At 38.1% G+C, this 19,904-nt stretch overlaps 2 protein-coding genes across 4 annotated transcripts; one reads left to right on the top strand and one right to left on the bottom strand.

Moving 5' to 3' along the window:
• Positions 8,464-13,359, top strand: LOC109843127 (shaggy-related protein kinase alpha-like). Its single transcript, XM_020412059.1, has 13 exons — positions 8,464-8,640; positions 9,735-9,920; positions 10,022-10,111; positions 10,350-10,409; positions 10,658-10,930; positions 11,270-11,344; positions 11,611-11,667; positions 11,761-11,901; positions 11,997-12,047; positions 12,144-12,239; positions 12,336-12,419; positions 12,521-12,623; positions 12,950-13,359. The coding sequence occupies exons 2-13, from the start codon at positions 9,807-9,809 to the stop codon at positions 13,030-13,032; spliced, it is 1,227 nt and encodes a 408-aa protein (XP_020267648.1). The 5' UTR covers positions 8,464-8,640; positions 9,735-9,806; the 3' UTR covers positions 13,033-13,359.
• LOC109843129 (pyrrolidone-carboxylate peptidase-like) lies at positions 13,708-17,034 on the bottom strand. 3 transcript variants are annotated; one of them, XM_020412062.1, is made up of 5 exons: positions 17,015-17,034; positions 15,759-16,127; positions 14,744-14,848; positions 14,596-14,643; positions 13,708-14,124 (listed from the first exon to the last, which is right to left on the bottom strand). In XM_020412062.1, the coding sequence occupies exons 2-5, from the start codon at positions 16,026-16,028 to the stop codon at positions 13,885-13,887; spliced, it is 663 nt and encodes a 220-aa protein (XP_020267651.1). In that variant the 5' UTR covers positions 16,029-16,127; positions 17,015-17,034; the 3' UTR covers positions 13,708-13,884. The 3 variants fall into 3 exon arrangements, with proteins under 3 accessions (XP_020267651.1, XP_020267650.1, XP_020267649.1); XM_020412061.1 differs by lacking the exon at positions 17,015-17,034 and adding an exon at positions 16,831-17,008 and having other exon boundaries at positions 15,759-16,131; XM_020412060.1 differs by lacking the exon at positions 17,015-17,034 and adding an exon at positions 16,831-17,008.

Below are 19,904 nucleotides of genomic sequence, written 5' to 3'. Positions count from 1 at the left end.
GCAGACTCCGAAACCCCGCCGACCGCTCGCCGTCAAGCTCCAGCGTCCGACAGCTCTGGAAATCCGCCGCCGTGAGCTCCTCGTCATTGCTCGAACTCCATCGCCGCCTCGCCGAGATCCTTCGACCACCGCCCAAACGGCCCCTCGCTGCCCTTGCCCTGAGCTCCTCTCCTCCGCTCGTCGATCGCCGAGCCGCTGCCCTGACCCACCTCCAAACGCCCACGCCGCTGCCCCTCTTGAGTCTCCTCCCCTCGTCGCTCAACCGCGAGCCCCGACGCCCAAGTTTGCTGCCAACGACCACCAACCGCAACCACCAACGCCTCTCCTTCGTCGCACGCCACCTGTTCGACGATGTACCGACGCAGTCCATACCCACCACAGACGTCGCTTGAGATCCGTCGTACCGCGTCCGCATCGACGCCGTCGCCTCGTCGTCAGACCCCACGGTCTCGCAGGCAAGATCCCGCTTCCTTTGTCTCGTCTTTATTATTTTGATATACTGTTAATTAAGTATATGCAAGATCCCGCTCCTCTTGACTCGTCATTTCCAATTTATATATGTCGTTAATTAGTTGCATAGATTAGATTATGAATTGTTATTATCTGCGTGGGTTGTTTGCTGAATAATATTGATTTAAATCATAGTTGTGTGATAAATAGTATTTTTTTTAGAATAATTATTATAAAATTAAAAGAATTTATTTCAGCAGCGAAATCATTTTTGGGATAATTATATTTATTAAAAGAAATTATTTTGAGAACAAAATCATTTTTAGATAATTATAATAATTTAAAAAGGAATTATCTTGGAAAAAGAATCTTTTTAGAATAATTATAAATAAATTAAAGGAATTTATTTTGGAAAGAGAATTATTTTAGATTAATTATAATTAGAAAGGAAATTATTTTGTAAGAGGAAATATAAAAAGAATATTTAAAGAATGTTTTTAGAATTATTTAAAAGGAGTTATTTTGGGAAATAGAATTATTTTTGGAATATTATAACAATAATTAAAGGATTTATTTTGGATAAGGAAATCGCTTTGAGGTAAATAAATTTATTAATTTAAAGGATTATTTTTGAATGTGTGATTCTTATTTTAATTATGTGATATGACATGATATCGTTGCGCATTATTGTTTGTACTTATTGCTTGCTATTGTGTTTGAGAACCCCTAGCAGTTCATGACTTAGTGGCCTCGTGCGTCATGAACAGACTTAGTGATATGTGTGGGTGTGTTGACTGAGTTTAGGTGGTGAACCCGAGTTTCAATGAGGAATATGGTTGATTTAGAAAATACAAGAGAGTTGGGATGGGAAAGTCCATGTTCATGTGATCGGATAAGGCTGTTGATGTATCTTCCAGGCCTCCCCATGATCCAGTGTAGCTTGGGGTTGGTTTGTTGGGTCAAAGTGTGGATTATTTCGCTCGACGTACTACGTCTCATGTTGTAGGTTTTTAGGTATTAATTCCATCTATTGTATGTCCCTGATACTTGGATGATTGTTCTGATCGCTAGCTGCATGTTTTTGTCACCTGAATGATTTACGGATTCTTATGATTATCATGTGGATTGCATGTTGATTTTGTTAGATTACTAGTTGCACGTTCTTTTGTTATTTCGGTTTTCGTATCGTTTTCCGCTTGTGTTTTCGGTCGTTCTATTTTCTTTGTGGGGTCGGGTCTTGCCGTGCGTCATGCACCTGACGTACACCTGTTTTCTCTGGTGTACGTCAGACTTAGATGAAGAACAGGTTCAGCTGGGAGATCATTAGGAGCCAGAGGATTCTCAGCAGGAGTGCCCTGCAGACGGAGCAGAAGAAGCTGAAGCTTAGTTATTGGTCCTCCGTTTTCTTTTGTACTACATTCCATTTCTATTTGATCAGTTTATTTTGTATCTTTTCAGTATTCATTTGTTCATACTTGTATAAGGGCACGTTTGACCCGAATATTATGTCTGGGATGATTTACCATTGATGATATGTCTATTTTTATTCTGGGTTGTCTTTATATTCTTGCTATGTGTGATCGGGGACCTGTACCTTCGCTTTATTTCTTGACGCTTAGCGTATTAGATTGAGAAGACGGGGTCTAGCACTTATCTCTTCTTAGTCTAATACGTCGCGGGCTTGCTCGCGTTCCGATTCCCGGTTATTTTAGGAAGCGGGGCGTGACAAACTAGGATATAAAAAAGGGAAGTGGAGTTAGGTATTGAAGGTTAGGTCAAGTTTTCGTAAGCTATATTCTTTAGATTCTATGGAAATGAATTTCAAAGAAGAAAAGTCTTTGTAGGAAGCTTAAACGAATTTAAGGGGCTGTTTGGTTCCTATTTTTTTAGTGTGAAAATAGGGGAAAGCATGCCACAATGTTCCATCTGTGGCAGGTGTCACCCCAAATTTGCCCCCAAAAAAACCGTTTTGGGGTGATTCCTGACATGTTTCTGTCACTATGGCAGGGATTCAACAAAAAAAAATGAGAACCAAACGCGCTTTCATTCCTTTAGATTCGTGTATTACATATCTTCAGATTCGCGTATTTATTATTTTTTATGCTAAAAAATTGTGTGGCCTCCAACGTAAAGCCTGCACTCACCTCAAATCATTACCTTGCTTTTTTAATATTCCAAAATAATCCCTCAATTCATTGAATTTGGCTATTATGTCTCTCAATTTGTATAAACTACTGCTTCATAGTTTTTTCCCCAAAAATCACTGTATTTGATATCAAGTCTCCCTGGCCTTTATTATAATTTGTTTCAATTTATCTTATCAATCATGATCAAGGGTAAGAAGATATAAAACTCAAGAGATCTAATATTATTTCAGTAATCTGAGGGACTAATTTAAAATTAAGGGACCATTATCAAAATTTTCAGTTTTCGATTTCTTTTTTTTAATTTTAGTCCAGCTCAAATTTTATATTACCATTTATGGACTCAATTCGACCAATTCCAAAATCAAATTGCAAGGGTCAATCCCAGCCAATTGACAGTTAAAAAACGTGTATATCACAGTTTTGGCTCAATATAGATGTCCTCAAATATGGCATTGATTTTTTTAATTAATCGAACTTCATGTCACATTGAAAGAAAATGTCAATATCTTTGAGCTTGATTTATTCAACGTTGGTTGCCATTTGTGTGGCTCGCCAATGGCTTGATTGTGAAACTCACCTACCCCTATTTCATATGATTCCTTCTCTCGTTTTTGTCTTGATGTTTCCTGTCCGTTCACTAATTGCCTTGCAACAAAGACAATGCAACCTACATTATAATTACAAAATTATAGTATATTAGTAAGTGTTCATGTCAGTTAGCGGCGTAGCCTTACGTTAAGATTATTTTTTGCCCTGAGCGAAAAATAAAGATGGTCTACGAGTATGTCGTGAGGGAGAGGAGCGAGGTGCACGAGATGGAGGAGGGCTGGGGATTGTTGAGATGAAGGTCCAGGAAGAGGAGGGAGAGGAGGTTGGATCTATGGAAGAGGAAAGTGAAGTGGCGGGAGAGGAGGGGAAGCGAGGGGAAGAGGGAGAGATCATGATAGAGGCGGAGTTTCTTGCCCTAGGCAGCTGCCCAGAGCAAGCAAGCTCTGGCTACGCCCCTGATGTCAGTTATCTAATAGGGGTTTAGGTATAGGTTTGGTAGGGTCGAATGCTGAAGTAGCGCCTTTCATCTCAATTTTGCGAGTAGACCGATAAGTACCGTCTTTCTAGTCGGCCTTGAAGGTTGTCGACCCGTTTTGTGGTGTGAAGAGGAGTGTGATCGACTTGAATGGTGAGTCGAGTGTGGACGCTTTTTGACTTGGCCCTAGTTAGGAAGGGTCGAATGCTGAAGCCGCTCGAATCATCCTTCCCATAGTATGACCGATTAGATACTTAAGGTGGGACACGTATCGAGTCCTCGTCGAGGACTAACACTTAGCTATTTGTAAGATATAACAATAATAAAAAATAAAAAATTGAGCTTATTTTTCCATCCACAACCTTTTAAAAAAAAAATCAACTCCCTTAGCCAAAATGGTTTCATCAACACCCACCACAATTTAAACAATCAAACCATTAAATGTTACAAATTTGCAGTTCCTCGTTCAACAGCACGTCACAAGCCAATTGACTCTACAATCCAGGTTGATTGCAAGTTATGATATCGCTTGGCATACATAAAATCTATTTCTTTTGTAAAACAAAACAAAACAAAATAAAAAATACATAAATAAATAAGCTCTATCGTTATTACTAACAAACATAATGAATGTTAAACATAATGAATGTTAGAGAGAGTTGGAACTACAAATGTATATCCGAGAGAGTAGAGACCAATGTTTTCGTCAAATCGCATAAGAATCATAAAAAGATTTCTTTTAGTTAGAAAGAACATTATCATTATCATTATTATTATTATTTTGGAATTCGCATAAGACTGTTAAATTTTTTTTATTCAATCAGTTAAAATTATTATTATTATACATAAAGCGTGTTTAAACCGTTAAAATTCGATTCGGTTCAATCAGTTTGTACGTTCACGCAGATTGACATTGACGCCCACCCAAACTCACGCTCTCAGTGGACAGCAGGCTGGATTGGGCTTTTGTTTTGGGGCGGGGCCTACGGGCAAAACAATCGGATGCACCTCGGAATGTCTCAGGAGTTCCAAAACACCCCCAGGGGTGTCTCGGAAATTCCGAGACACCCCAGGGGTGTCTCAGATCTGTGGAGACACCCCAGGGGTGTCTCGGATTCGTGGAGACGCCCCAAGCCCCCATTTGCCTATAAATAGCAACCCTTGGGCTCATTTTTAAAGGAGGAGGATTTTTGGAGAGCCTTGGCGAAGCCCTGCTGCAGTGAAGAGTGCCCGTGTGCTTCAACACCCTTCTAGCCTTAGTATTAGCCTTTAGCGTTAATACTAAGAAGAGCTAATACCTCGCTTTAGCCGAGGTATACGCTGATAGCTTCTAGATCTCACGCGGATCGACGAAGCTCTGTCCGATATTTCTGGATCAGAAGTTTCTAGATCTCACGCGGATCAACGAAACTCTGTCCGATTTATCCGGACTGGATCTGAGTACCCCGGTGATCCACGGATATCAACATCCCCGTCACAGGCCAAAGACCCACGCAAGCAAGAGATGACAAACAGCTCTTGCGTTTGTTTGAAAGGAGTTGCATTTCTTTTGTTTTCATTGTGTAAAGGTCTTATAAAAAGACTATCTTTTTATTTCATTGTAACGATCGAAGTTGTAATGAATGCAGCAATGAATACAGCGACTTTTTCCGCAAACAAGCTGGCGACCACAGTGGGAGCCAACGGCATCGCAACCGACGCCGTCGTGACGCAACCAGCACTCAAGATCGGGGTGAATGAAGAACACGAGCTCGATCAACAACAGTTCAAAGAAGGCCTCTCTTCCTCCTCCTCCAGATCCGCCTCTCCAAACGGGTACAGAAAGGTAACCTCTTTCATAAATGATTGCAGGTCCTTCGGTTCAAAAATCCAAGACCCCGTTGCCGCCTCTGCACTTCTGCCGTTTGCTTTGGAGACTGTAAGCTCACCGGCGGCGGTGACGAGAACATTGTGGCGAAAAGGAGTGCGGTGTCGGGCGTGAGCCCACCCCAACAAGGAAAGTAGCTGTGTCTTTCCGCCACGCGGGGCCCACTTCTCGACAGCCTATTTCCAATCTTTGCCCCGCTAAGAGCGCGTTATTTACGAAAGCGCCCTTGGGCTTCCATCCGCAAACGTGGGCGATGGTTCAAATGCGCGAGTGGATCGTGCTGATCCAACGTGATAATTCTTAAATCTTATTCCTCTCTATTAACTAAGGACGCATACACCATGATATGGAAAATTTTACACAAAAATTCTTATCGATATCACGTGGGGAGAAAATTTAACATGGATGTGAAATAACTAAGGTTAAATGAAATGAAATTGAAATACAAATCAAATGATTACAAAAGGTGTGGATGTACGTCACGTACTTAATAATAGGATTTAGGGCTGATTTTGAAGAGCTTAGGGTCCATTGATCTTCTTTGATGGTTGATCCCCTGATAAGAAGAGAGTCCTGCACATATGCGGCACGTTAGTTGACTGGAGTCGGGTTCTCCGGTGATTTATCTGACGATCAAGTTAGTTATGATCTGAAGATGAGAAATGAACTGATTCAGCTCTCTCTAAACGTGCAGAAATTGCGCACCTTTGGTCAGTAGATGACGTGCCTCTTTGTATCGAGCTGACGAGGGTATTTATGTAATCTTTATGTAGTCGGTTTAGTCAGCTGATATCTTTAGAGGTGTCGGCATTGGGAGGCTCAAGTCATCCTTGTGATTAATGTGACGGTGACCGAGAGAGTAATGTGCTAACAATATTCGATGAGTCATTAAGACTTTCAGCGGGAGCGTAATGATGACGTCTACCGCGCATTTAATGTGACGGTGATTGGCTGTTGACGATGGGTTTGAGAATGGCTGTCTTTTGTCTCGGCCTTCAAAGGGACGAGAAGTGACGCCTTTCGTTTCGACCCTCAATAGATACCAGAAAGTGACTAGAAGATGAGCTCGTGTTTTAGGCAGTTTCACAAAACTGGTCTCCTTGATACAAACTCGGTCCAAAACATCATTCTAAGTTTGACAAAAATTAGATTCAAGTTGAATCGTTCAAATTATAGCACTAAAATTAATTTTTTTGGGGGACCACCCGATACATGGACCAGCTCTAAAAAAATCAATGTACATTCAACTTTATTTTGGAATTGTCACCCACGCTCTCGATATTTTCAAATCACCATTAATCAATACGTTCAAAATATGTAAAAAAAACAATCCAGTTACATATCTAAGACCATCTCCAACCCATTACACCAAAATGGTGCATCAAAATGGTGCAAAATTTACACCAAAATAGTGCAAAAATCACATCAAATAGTAATACATCTCCAACCCATCGCACTATTTTTTGTACTAAAAAAGAATATTCTCAGAATATTTTTTATATATTCCATTTTATCTACTTTTATATTAAGTAAAAAATAAAAATTAAAAAAATTAAAAGTAACAAACAGTAATAACACGGATGAACAGTACGACGTCATATTTGGCATCGCATTGTTCATCCGCTCTAAAGTGTCACAAAGAATACGGCACGGTTGGAGAGGAACGGTTCAACGCAGCGGCATTTGCGTTGGAGATGACCTAAATCATCAAACTTTAGTCCAAATTCAACTAATCTCAGATAATCATCACATAGGTGGGTACAAAACTTCAATAATATTTTGTGATGTGTCCTATCAAAATGAGCGGCTATTATAAATATAAACATTTAATTTCAGTACCCAATATATGTTTACCAATACATCCATTATCCTTTTGGCTCACGAGGAGAGAATCGCCATTCGAACTTTTTGGCTAGATTCGCGGTGGCATTTCGGTAATTGCGTAGCGCAGACAGTCGTCCTCCGTACTTTTATAAACAGCGATAGCGATATCGCGACAAAAAGCGGTGCAGTTACCTTCTCAGTATCCTTACCGCCGTCATTTTTTGTCGCGGCGTAGCAAATGATTAGCAACGCCGACTGCGGTAAGCTCACCGGGAATCAGCGCGGTGACCCCGGGGTCAATTTGCATTAACGCAGGGCAAGGGTAGCGGAATATTCGCAAATTACAGGGACTAAACCTCATTAATTATCTCTCGTGACGTAACTAAGTTGTTAATTATTCTTGAGTATCTTTGCATATAACACCACCTACATACGTTTTTTTGCAGGCTCTACTTTGCGTTGAAATTATGCTTTTGAGGGAAAAGGGAAGCGCATGGCGTAATAAATTTAACACCGAGAAAAAAGATCTGTACAAGTCAAATACGTCACTGTTAGGTTTGATCTGATCTTGAGCATGACAAAAACCTAGGTTTTAATACACAACAGGAAAAATAGTCGATAAAATCTATGTAGTACATTCAGCATAATTAGAAGTCTACACATAACATAAGTAGTCAAACTTAATAAAGCTCACTAGAGGAAATGATTAAAATCTAAATTAGTAAGGCTATAGCCGTATCATTACTACATTCAAATAAGATGCAACAAGTATTTGCACTATAGTAATCCGCGCACGCAATTTCAATTGCGGAGGTTTGGTTCAATTTCATAACTTTGAAAATTTTCAATTGCATTTATTTTTAACGATGATTCCATTTGCACAAATGCAACCACGACTTACAATAATAATTAACAAAATAGCCCCCCCTTGGTGCAAGTGAGTGAAAATATTCAGTGGGGAATCTTTTTAACAGATAAAGATCTACCCAATAAAGTACAAGATAGGGATTCATATGCAAAAGTTTTCACAGTACAATAATAAAAAAAATAATAATATAATAGGTGGGGTCATAGGGAATGGTGCTGATTGGTCAAAGAAAGGAGGGAGGTGGCCATAATGATAAAAATCCCCCCACCTTTGACTGTCATCGTTACCAACACTCCTCCTCTTTAGACCAAACTCCGCCTCTCTCTTCCCCCAAATTCAAAAGGGGGCGAAAAAAGGGGGGAAAAAAAATCAAATTTTTATCTAAATTCTCAAATCGAAGGCAAGAGATCGCAAGAAATCTCCGATCTTTGCCCTAGGACTCGAGAAATTGTTGGATCTGGTATGGATAACGCTCTGTTTTGCCGTTTTTTGGGTGGGAAATTTGAGGGGAACTGGCTTAGATCTCGGTTTTATTAACTATCCGTTGTTGGATCTTGGTCTATTTTTTTACGTTTCCTTTTTCTGGGCTTTTAATGGAATGAATTTGATCATGGAGCTAATAAGTTTTCAAAAAAAATTGAATTTTTTTAAGGTTAAGGTGATGGTTTTTTTTATGCGTTATTTGCGAAAAAGTTAGTTCCACCCCCCCTTAAATTCGTGTTGTAGTTGATCTTAAAAATCGTTTTTTTTTCTTTTTGGTGGGTCGGGGGTGGATCTTGGTATTTTTGGTGATTAATGTTGATAGAAACTCCTGTAGGAAGACTGTACATTTATGATGATTTTATGGGATATTTAACGCTGAACTCGGTCGGAGGGTCATTAAATATTAGTGGTTCTTTTATGGTAAGCTCCAAGTTTGAATTTTTACTGAAAATCTTAAATTGAAGCTGGGTGCTGAAATAAATTGCGAGGGGGGCATTAATGGTTGCTGAAGCACTTAAATGTTTGATATGGAAGCTCATTATGTTAAATTTGACCTCAATAAAGAATTTCTTTCACGTTCACTAATTTAGATGGGTTCAATGTTATTTATCCATTTCTTCTGTGATTTTATAACTCAGAAGGTTTTTTTTTTCCTTTTATGCAATTTTTTGTGTTATCCCAACTAGCTTGAGCTTAAGATCCTGTATGATCATTCGTCTCCTGACCTCTGATTTGATGCTGTGATATTTTGTATATAAATTTGGAAATTTGATCCTGGTCAGTACACGTGTTTGTTGCTAAAAATCCCTGACAGCTATCTTTGAGTGAACATATATTTCACATAGTTTAGAACATTAGCTTTGAAAAATTATGGATAATCTTGCCATGTTATTGGCCCTATGTAATGTCTTGTGCAAATAAATGATTAATACTTTGTTGATTATGCTAGCTTATAGATATCTGTAATTCCCTTTTCCTTTATAGTTCTGTTCATCTTTTTTGAGCTTATGGTGTCATGCAATTGTATTTCTGCAATTGAGACCTTAATTACTTCTTTTCTGTTTTGAACAGGTTTATAAATAGCCACGATATTGGGAGAACTAAAAAGGTGGAGTTGTATTCGTTTAAATTTCCATTTAGGGCATGGCATCAGCTAGTGTGGTGCATTCATCAGGGTTGAAAAATATAAATGGTAATAATATTGGCATGGACAAGTTGCCGGAGGAAATGAATGATATGAAGATAAGAGATGATAAGGTATCTTGGATGGAAATGATTCGTCATGTAATCATTATATTGTTTGTGTTATTGCCTATCAAATTCGATGATCACTGACTTATTTTAATACATGATTTCAGGAAGTTGAAACTGTAGTTGATGGAAATGGTACAGAAACTGGACATATAATTGTAACAACCATCGGCGGGAGAAATGGTCAGCCGAAACAGGTAATAAACCTTACACAGTATCTGTCGATGCTCCAAATTTAATACTTTTGATGAGGTTGGTAAAATATTACACGCACCAGTTTTTGGTTCAGTTGCCATTACTTTTCATATAGATTTGAGTGGCATGACTAAAAAAATTGGGGTTATTTTTTCTAAAAGGCAAAAAAAATCATGTATTTTACTTGTGTAAATTGCATGTTTGTTTTAATACTTAATCCTTTTCTAACTTTTATTGCAGACTATAAGCTACATGGCAGAGCGCGTTGTTGGTCATGGATCCTTTGGAGTTGTCTTCCAGGTAAGTCACAGTAAAAAATTGATTTGAAATTTGATCTGTCAATTCTTAATCTGTTGCATATATTCATGCCTCTTGCCTTGTCTATAAGCCTTTATGTAGCCTATGTCATATAAGTTTATCATGTGAATGTGGTTTTGGTGCTATATTGCATGTTAATGCAGTTTCTATGGAACTGCATTTGTATCTGCATCCAATTTATTAGATATGTGTGACAAATTTATGAGCTTTGGCCTTTCTTTGTTATTCAGGCGAAGTGTCTGGAGACAGGGGAAACAGTTGCAATTAAAAAGGTTCTTCAAGACAAGAGGTACAAGAACCGTGAGCTGCAGACCATGCGACTCCTTGATCATCCCAATGTTGTTGCTTTGAAACACTGCTTCTTTTCAACAACAGAAAAGGATGAGCTGTATCTTAACTTGGTTCTTGAATATGTACCTGAGACTGTTCACCGTGTGATTAAACACTACAACAAGATGAACCAACGTATGCCGCTAATCTATGTCAAACTTTACACGTACCAGGTAACTGTCTGATTTATGCTGCTGGTGTTATTTTTTATTTTGTTTTTGCCAACTCTCTTTTGTTCACTCAAAAGTATCTGGATCATGCTATTGCGCAGATGCTGCTTCAGTGGCTTTAGACTGTTGTTAAACGATAGCATAGTAAATGATACTATATTGTTAGTGGAGGCAAGGGTTACAAAACAGTTACTTGGATCTTGAATTGATGTTTTAGTATCAAAGACTTTCTGTTCATTGACATAAGTTCTGCTGGCGCCAATAAATCAAATTATTACTTGTTTTGATGGAAAGTATTTTTTATCTAGTTGCTATTCTGATGCTTTTGATACCTTTTAACAGATTTGTAGAGCATTGGCTTACATCCATGGTAGCATTGGGGTGTGCCACAGGGACATCAAGCCACAAAACCTTCTGGTATGTATATACTCTTTACGATTTATTTTCATTTTATTTGTGTAGTATACATACTGTTTTTGAATTCATAAAGATAAGTTTCATGCTGAAATAACAGAAACACTTTCTTTTAATCTTCTTATTTCAAAATGACTACATCGTTAGTAGCGGGACCAATTATTTATTCTCTTCTCTTTTTTGTTTCCCTTTTGCGTGAGTTTGTTTGTGGTGGATTTTGCAAAATTCTTGCAAGATAAATAACGAAACTTGTTCTTTTATTGCTACAGGTTAACCCACATACCCATCAGCTGAAGTTATGTGACTTTGGAAGTGCAAAAGTTTTGGTATGCCTGTCACCCATTGAAATTCTATTACACACTTTCTTGTTTATAAATGTGGTCCTTATTTGTTGTACGTTCTTTTCCTTTTGTTTTCAGGTGAAAGGAGAGCCAAATATATCTTACATTTGCTCTAGATACTACAGAGCTCCTGAGCTTATATTTGGTGCTACTGAATACACTACAGCAATTGATATTTGGTCTGCTGGTTGTGTTCTAGCTGAGCTCCTTCTAGGACAGGTTGGCTTTCTCATCCAAAACTACTTGTAGTTGGTTTAACTGTTTTCCCTTATAAAATCATATCAGTATGGTTAACATGTCTTTTTTCTTGTCAGCCTTTGTTCCCTGGAGAGAGTGGAGTGGACCAGCTTGTTGAAATAATCAAGGTAATTAACTGCTGCACATGTCTTGCTGTTATGTTAAATTTTATCTGTTATCAGATATCATTTTTATATGTTTTTGCTCCCTTTCCTCTGCCTCAGATCTTAGGTACGCCGACAAGAGAAGAAATTAAATGCATGAACCCTAACTACACAGAATTTAAGTTTCCACAGATTAAAGCTCACCCATGGCACAAGGTATGGCGTGCGACGTCAAAATCTGTTTTTTTATCTGTTACCTTAGCTATCTTCTTGTTTTCCTCTGGCAAAGTTTTGATTGCATAATTTTATCAGATCTTCCACAAACGAATGCCACCAGAAGCTGTGGATCTTGTCTCCAGGCTTCTTCAGTACTCCCCAAATTTGAGATGCACTGCTGTGAGTATATCAAGTTATTATACACATTTTTATTTGACACTAAACAAAACGTTTTCTTCTTTGTTCCAATGATGGTCAAATTTTGGTTTGTATCTTTGCAGTTGGATGCGTTAGTTCATCCATTTTTTGATGAGCTCCGAGACCCAAACACCCGCCTACCAAATGGACGGTTCTTGCCTCCACTCTTTAACTTCAAGGCACACGGTACGCCTTTGAATCTTTTGGTTGAATATTCATTTAACGGTTAATTGCAGATAGCCCCTGCAGTATAGCGGATCGTCTCTGTAGTATCGCTGTTTGAACTTGCTACTGCTCTAGCTTTGTTGCTGACAGACTGAGTGAATGGTTTTTGACTCTTTCACCCTCAGAGAAAGAGGAAATTGTTCTTCGACGAAGACCCTCTACTTTTAACAATAAATCTAGGAGGGCTAGCAAGTTCAAAGCAGCGATACTACATGGGGTCTATCCACAGTTAACCCTTCTTTGTTTCTGTTTTGGCCTATATTTACCATTAGCAATATTATGAGCAGAGTTGAAGGGAGTTCCAGCAGAGATACTAGTGAAGCTCATCCCTGAACATGCAAGAAAGCAGTGCCCTTTCTTAGGTTTGTGAGACGACAGGCTGGGTCTCTACTAAAGGAGAGAAGCATGCTCTTGTGAAGTTAGCAGCTTGCGTGTTGAACTCCTGAATGCTTTCTATGTCGCCATTTTTCTTGTTTTACTGCGTGTACGTTGGTGATCCTTGTTATGTAAAGCAAATGCAGAAGCGTGTCTTCTGATGTATCGGAATCTTGATGTGCCTGCTAACTACCGAAAGATGTAACATTATATAGAGGAGAAAATATTGCTTTTATTTAGCCTGTTAGTTTCGGTTATATGAGACCACTATGTTCAGCAAGCCTTAATAGATGTGCGTGACTCGAGATTGGATTGCAGTTTCTATTACTAATTTTTTCGGTCGTCGCACCTCTTGCAATTGAACTTAATTTTGTTGATGTAGTTTCTGATTCCTTGGGTGCTGCAGATTTTTATGCTTCGCCTTACTGTTCTGATCTTGTATTCGATTTCATATTAAGTCTTGTCCTTCGTAATGTTTCCAGATATAACGCATGGTTTCAGCTCTTCTGTCAAAGGATCTTGAGGGGAATTTGGCCAAGTTTTTGTATTATTTGCATGAACTATTGATTAGACCTAAGGTTCAATGGAGCAATGCAATCTGAACCAACCGAGAGATGCATACAGAAACAAAAGCAAAACCAACTTCGAATTCACACCAAACAAACATTGATAGATCAAACAAGACACGGAGACCAAACATTCTTAAGCTTCGTTCGCAATAAAATACAAACATTTCACATGATGAGCTCACAACTACACATCAATGTACATCCCTCGAAGAGTAAATTGATTTCAACCAGTCATTTACAACATAAAAAAAAACACTAATGAAAAGATCCGAAGAGTTCTAGTTCAAAGAAGCAAGTACCTCTAAAAGGGAAGCCACAAATTGCATTTGGGTTTCTTCGTCAATCGTGAAGAAAAGAGGGAAATGAACAAAGAGCGACTTGATTCCGTTTTGTTCAGCAAAACACAGAGAATGATAGTATACGTAGTTGCATACAAAGCGACCAGCATCATCTGAAGGAACCACGTTGAATCCCATCTTTGCCAAGGCCTTAGCAATATCATTCGCGGGAAGTGAAGTCTGCGAATGCAAAGCATGACGCTACGTCAAATGAACCATAAGCCCCAGAGGGAAGACATAATGTAAAAAATACATTCATGTAAAAAAAAAAAAATTATTCTCCATCACATGCTGCACAAACTGCATCACATGCTGCACAAACTGCCGTAGCAACCCTATGAAAAACTTCCCTTCATGTGCTTGGGATATTGTTGGAAACTCGTATGAACTCTAATTTGTAAGTTAGAATTGTATAACTTGAAATCCTTCAAAATAAGGCAGAAACCTGCCAACGAGAATCTTGGGCAATTGCCTTATGACGAAGGAATTTTCTTTCATAGTCCAAGGGAGAAGGCTGCCGCTGCTTTGCTTCATTCACTCAGAAAAATTATCGTGTGTTCGGCAAGTCAGAAATTATAGTCATGTACTGAAATATTAACCCTCCAGAGATGGTACTAAATAGTGATAAAAGGAACAGATAATTCACAATACCTTTCTATTGCGGGTAATGCCCCCATCTGCAGGGATGATCGGGACTCTCTGCAAGAGGAAGGGGAAAAAAGAAACAGGCTATAATAAATGAACATGGAAAGATAGCGCGATGAGTGACCGTTTAAAAAAAGAGAGGAAGATAAGTCACCTGAGGTTTCCATCCGAGCTCATCTGGGCACCGGAAAGTAGCTTCATTAACTGCTTGATTCTCGATGGCAAATCTTGATGCGCCACTATTAACTCCAAAGTGAAGCTGTCATACGAAAGAATAATGCATGAAAAATCTTGTACGATAAAATGCAGCAAGCAATAAAAATCAATGGACAACGGTATCTTCCACGCCAAGTGTAGAAGATAGTAATATACAAGCTGTCAAGATGTTTGAAAAGTGTAACATCAGCACTGAGATTCTAAGGCTGCCCAATTATAATCCAATTTATCAATATGGCTCACAAAATCCAACAAAAGAATCGTGTTTGAGAGAAACTGAACAAGAACTTGAGGTTTACAGCAAACAACGAAATAAATGGAGCTAATAAATGTTATGATTTTCATTGAGAAACTAATACAGGTTATTGCTGATGTTCCACAAGATATGAGAAGCATATGGTAATAAGAATGTCGGAATCTTGGATTGATGTACTTAATGATACATCAATACAGGAACTGCTCTCATTTAGAGGATGTACAATACAGTGTTATCACAATTTTTTTCTCGGACAATTATAAGTCATATGAAAATTTTAAGATAGATTAATAGTAGAAATCAAAACATCCTTATCAATTCTTATCTAAATATAATGTGATGATATAACACTTGGTCATCCTTGTCATGAGCTGAAACTTGGACTCACGCAACGGTTTATTTTAATCCGCTTTTAAATGCGCGAGCAACAATGTTTGAACATGAGTTGCTCCCTCACTATACCAAGACTTCGAATGCGCAATGAGGGTTAAGGATTCTAAAGTATATTCTAACAACACTAAAAAGGTTACAATAACCAAATAAATGCAGTACAAGTTGAAGAATAAACAAAAGAAAGAACTTTTGTGTTGTTTCATTAAATTTTACTCACATTTCACTAAGGGGCAAAAATTCTACCTTAAAAATGCAATAATTCTTAACATGCACACGCAAGCAAAAGGGTAGCTAAGCAACTGACCCAGATCACTTCTCCTCGAGTGTTCGAAGATCCATTGCCTCGCTCAGCCACCGCAGACTCCAACAATTTATAAAGCTGAGCAAGTGCTCCTTGTCCTGCAGTCTCAAGAACAGTACAATTACCAATAACAAGGCCTTTTGGTAACCCATTCTTGGTCATATATCCTCTCAGATTACTGACGATTGTTTCTGTCGGGTTTTCTGAGACTCCATGGAATTTCTTAAACCCTGTAATATGAACTGATACCTCCGAAGGACCCTCCGAACCCATTATGGATAACTTTTAAGTTTTTTTTTCCTTTCTATCGCCGGTGTATTTTATATACGTTGAATCTCTGCAGCAATCTTACTGAGATGTGTTTTCAGTTACCTGCCTTGAGACGAGCAGAAAATAGAAGAAGTAACTTGAGTATAACAGAAAATATATATTATCACGAGTGAATAAATTACATTAGCACCAAGTAACCTGATATAACAACAACAAATATATCAATCATATTGGCACCAAGTGAATTATTAGGAAACCTGAAAATGGCAGCATATATATTTAAAAAAAAAAACTAGTAACACATCCTAAATAAAAATCAATGAGAAGTATAAGCTAAACTGACCAGTAAAAATTTTAAGACTGATTGTGATCTTACTGACAGAATCTAGTTCTCTGGACCGGAATGCGTAGATCAAATTATATAAACAGAAAGTAAGCGAAGAGGAAATAATTTATTGAAACAAAAGCAGAAATTGAGTAATTGAAACCAAATTTTATCCGCAAATGATTAGATATCCATCGAGAAGGACAACCAAACAAATCTAACAGAAAAAGATCGAACTTTGCAGCACAAAAATAAACTAAAAATCACAGAATTGAAAAATGGGCAGAGACCCAATTGGCTCCGAGCAAAGAAATCACCATGAATCAGATTACATGAGGGGGGCAAAAAATCTCAACAAACCCATCATATTTTTTTTTTAAATTTTTGGCAGAATCAATCAAGGACCAAAACAACAAAAACCCAGAAATTAAAAAACGATGAAAAACATCAAAACCGAAAATAAATTCAACAAGTTCTCACCTTTCCACCTCTAGTTAATTAAAATTCAAAAAGATACTAATTGAAAAACTCAAATGGGTCGAAGAGGGAGCGGAGAGCCTCTATCTAAATAACATAAGGATTGTAAACCATTACAGATTATTAAACGAGAGAGCGAAAGAGAGAGAGAGAGAGAGGGGAAAGGAGAAGGGAGAAACAAACATGCCTTCTGCTTTCTTCATTCTCTCTTTCTTTTGTCCTGTCCCTTTAAACTACTTTCGTAGTTTAATGCAACAATTATTGACTGGACTATTTCTGGATGTTTGCACTTAAATACCCTATAGTTTTCTGCACTTTGCATATATATACCCTCACTTGTTTTAGCAGCATTATATACCCTAAAAGTTTTTAAACTTGCACTTGTATTATACAGGACCGGTCCTGAGCATTCGGGGGCCCTAGGCAAAAGCTTGAACAAAAATCCTAAAGGGGCCCTCCTATATTCAAGATTTTTTTTTATGAAGTGTTGCACCCAAGTAACTTTAGGACCGTCTACATACCAAATGATGCTATAACTAACCCCAAGAATCAAACACTACGTAGTTTTCCTAAGCTACTCACTTTGGCCAAAGGCCTACAAATCACACCCTAACACTCTCATTCCCAAAACAAAATCAATGAACCAATAGAAGTATCACTTTATGAAGTCTCTTCTTGCATTTTTAGGTGCAAAATCATTAATTAAACTTGTATAATCAAGTTTCTCTATTATATGTTTTGGGCCCCCTGTCTTTTGGGGGCCCTAGGAAAAGGCCTCTCCTGCCTATCCCATGGGCCGACCCTGGTGTTATACATCCTCAGGTGTTTTGACATCACTTATATGCCCCTAAAAATTAAAAAAATACACTTAAATACCGAAAGGTTTTGAAATTAGCACTTAAACATCCTCAATTGCACAAACTTGAGGGTATTTTCATGTAAGGTTTACAAACTTTTTGATATTTAAGTGTCAATTGTAAAAACTTTAGAATATTTAAGTACAAGGCTTAAAAGCTTTATGGGATATAAGCATTACCAAAAACAAATGAAGTTATCTAAGTAAAAGTTTTAAAAAAATTAGGACATACAAGTGCCGCAGAAAACAAGTAAAGATATATAAGTACATCATAGGGAAAACTATAGGCTATTTAAGTGCATTAAGTCATAAAAAAGATAACAACAACAACTAAGCCTTTATCCCAAATATTTGGAGCCAATGCAATTAACCCATGTATAAAGTGATATAAGATAGCAAAGCAGATAATAGCATGCGTAAAGCACGGATCTTAAAGTTGATTATAGTACTTGAGTAGGATTTTTCTTTAATTACGAGAGTCATGTGAGTCTGTTTACGAATTGGGTTTTTCTAATTACACTCTTATATCTGTAGCTCTTCGAAATTAGTCCCTCAAATCAGTGAAGTTGTCATCAGATCCCCCACCTCTTATTATCTTGCAACTCACTACTCTTAATTGGGGGGATTAATTTTAAAAAAAGCATTTCGGGAACAAATAGTAATTTCAATTATGTGAAAGACGAAGTTTTGAAACAACTTCTTAAGAATTTGGGAACCTAATAGAAATTTTAATGGTTTAATAGATTAATTTCAAATAAATATTTATGTTATAGTCTAGAAAATCAACAAGTGCTAATCTCCCTGGAGAAGCTAACACGTGTCTCACCCCTCGCCTAATCAGAGGAAGTGAGGTCGAGACGACTCAAACTACTCCTACGGCCGATCCTATGGGCTGACAAGTTGCGTAGTCAAGTCAAAAGACGGTACTTGTCAGCCACCTCACCCGATCGATCCTACGAGTAACCCGCACTCGGCATACCGTGTCAGCCGACAACTAGTGTAGTCGAGTCAAAAGGCGGTGCTTCTCGGTCGTAGACCAAACAAAAAGAGAGATGGCAGTTACGAACCCCTCGCTAGGCTACTGCTCTCGTATTAACTGCTCGGACAAAATCATCATTACTCTAGTCCTTATGACTCATTGACCTAGTTAGCTCCAAGCACCTGTTGTCATTCCCTCATTAAATTACCAAATGACTGACTTTCTTCTGCGGTCGACAACTAGAAGGTATTTGCTGACTCAACAGCTTGGTTGGACTCGGCCGAAGTTACTTTCATACCCCTCTGACCTGCTATAAAAGAGAATACGCTGCATGGGCCAACTTCTTGGCCTTTTTGGAAACTTTGAGTAACTATCTCTACAATTTGTCATGGATTTTTCCATTCAAAATCAAAATACTGACTTGATCGTCAGTGGAACAACCGGAGAACCCAACTCCGTCCTCTTACAAGTTTTTATGTGCAGTGAAGAACAACAACGGACTTATTCTATGTGCCAACATCAACAACTTATAATATAAACCCCCTGTTTGATAACCAACATCAACAATTTATAATACTAATATCAAGTAAACCACTATAAATAATCACGTCCCGCCTTACAAAATTCTATGTGCCGCGGTTTTATGTTCAATGATTAAGACAGCAAAATTGCGTGGGATTTATTTTGCTTTATCTTATTCTCAATGGTAGTCTTAGTTATCACGATTGCGATTTGAAACTTGTAGCTTTTTTCTACGTTACAAGAAAAGAGAGCTTGATATTTTATAATCAAGTCCACAAATGTTAGTTTATCTAGGTGTTGAAGCACTAATATTATCGGATTAAGAACAGTTCGCAAATTGTGAACGAGGAAAGGATAACGCTGAGTAACTTATTTTGTGGCGAGTTAACTGCAGATAGAGCCCCTGTAATATCAGTGCTTTGAACTTGCTGCCCATGTAGTTTCATCGTACCCTCCAAATTAAAAATTTTCGGGTTAATTGCAAACAGACCCCCTATAGTATGACCCAATTTCAACGAGACCCCATGCAGTTTTATTTGTTGCGAATAGACCCCTTATAGTTTTGCTTGTTGCGAATAGACGCATTGAGTGAACTTTTTTACTCTTAAAATCGTTAAAAATGTTTGAGGAGATGGATAGGACCCTTATAGTTCTATTGATGAGGATAGACACCCAATTCCTTTTTTTTTTAACTTTTAAAAGAGTCGAAAAAGTTCATTA

This window comes from Asparagus officinalis, chromosome 5, assembly GCF_001876935.1.
Source record: "Asparagus officinalis chromosome 5, Aspof.V1, whole genome shotgun sequence".
Classification (NCBI taxonomy): domain Eukaryota; kingdom Viridiplantae; phylum Streptophyta; class Magnoliopsida; order Asparagales; family Asparagaceae; genus Asparagus; species Asparagus officinalis.
Note: the sequence above shows the minus strand (reverse complement) of the source record. Positions and strands in the feature narration are given on the sequence as shown.

Coding starts and splice junctions, on each gene's coding strand:
- LOC109843127 (XM_020412059.1), top strand. CDS start 9,807: ATGGCATCAGCTAGTGTGGTGCATTCATCAGGGTTGAAAAATATAAAT. Junction 10,410..10,657: donor CCTTTGGAGTTGTCTTCCAG/GTAAGTCACAGT, acceptor TTTGTTATTCAG/GCGAAGTGTCTGGAGACAGG. Junction 12,624..12,949: donor CTTTAACTTCAAGGCACACG/GTACGCCTTTGA, acceptor TATTATGAGCAG/AGTTGAAGGGAGTTCCAGCA.
- LOC109843129 (XM_020412062.1), bottom strand. CDS start 16,028: ATGGGTTCGGAGGGTCCTTCGGAGGTATCAGTTCATATTACAGGGTTT. Junction 14,644..14,743: donor AGCTCGGATGGAAACCTCAG/GTGACTTATCTT, acceptor TTCCTCTTGCAG/AGAGTCCCGATCATCCCTGC. Junction 14,125..14,595: donor GCATTACCCGCAATAGAAAG/GTATTGTGAATT, acceptor TTGCATTCGCAG/ACTTCACTTCCCGCGAATGA.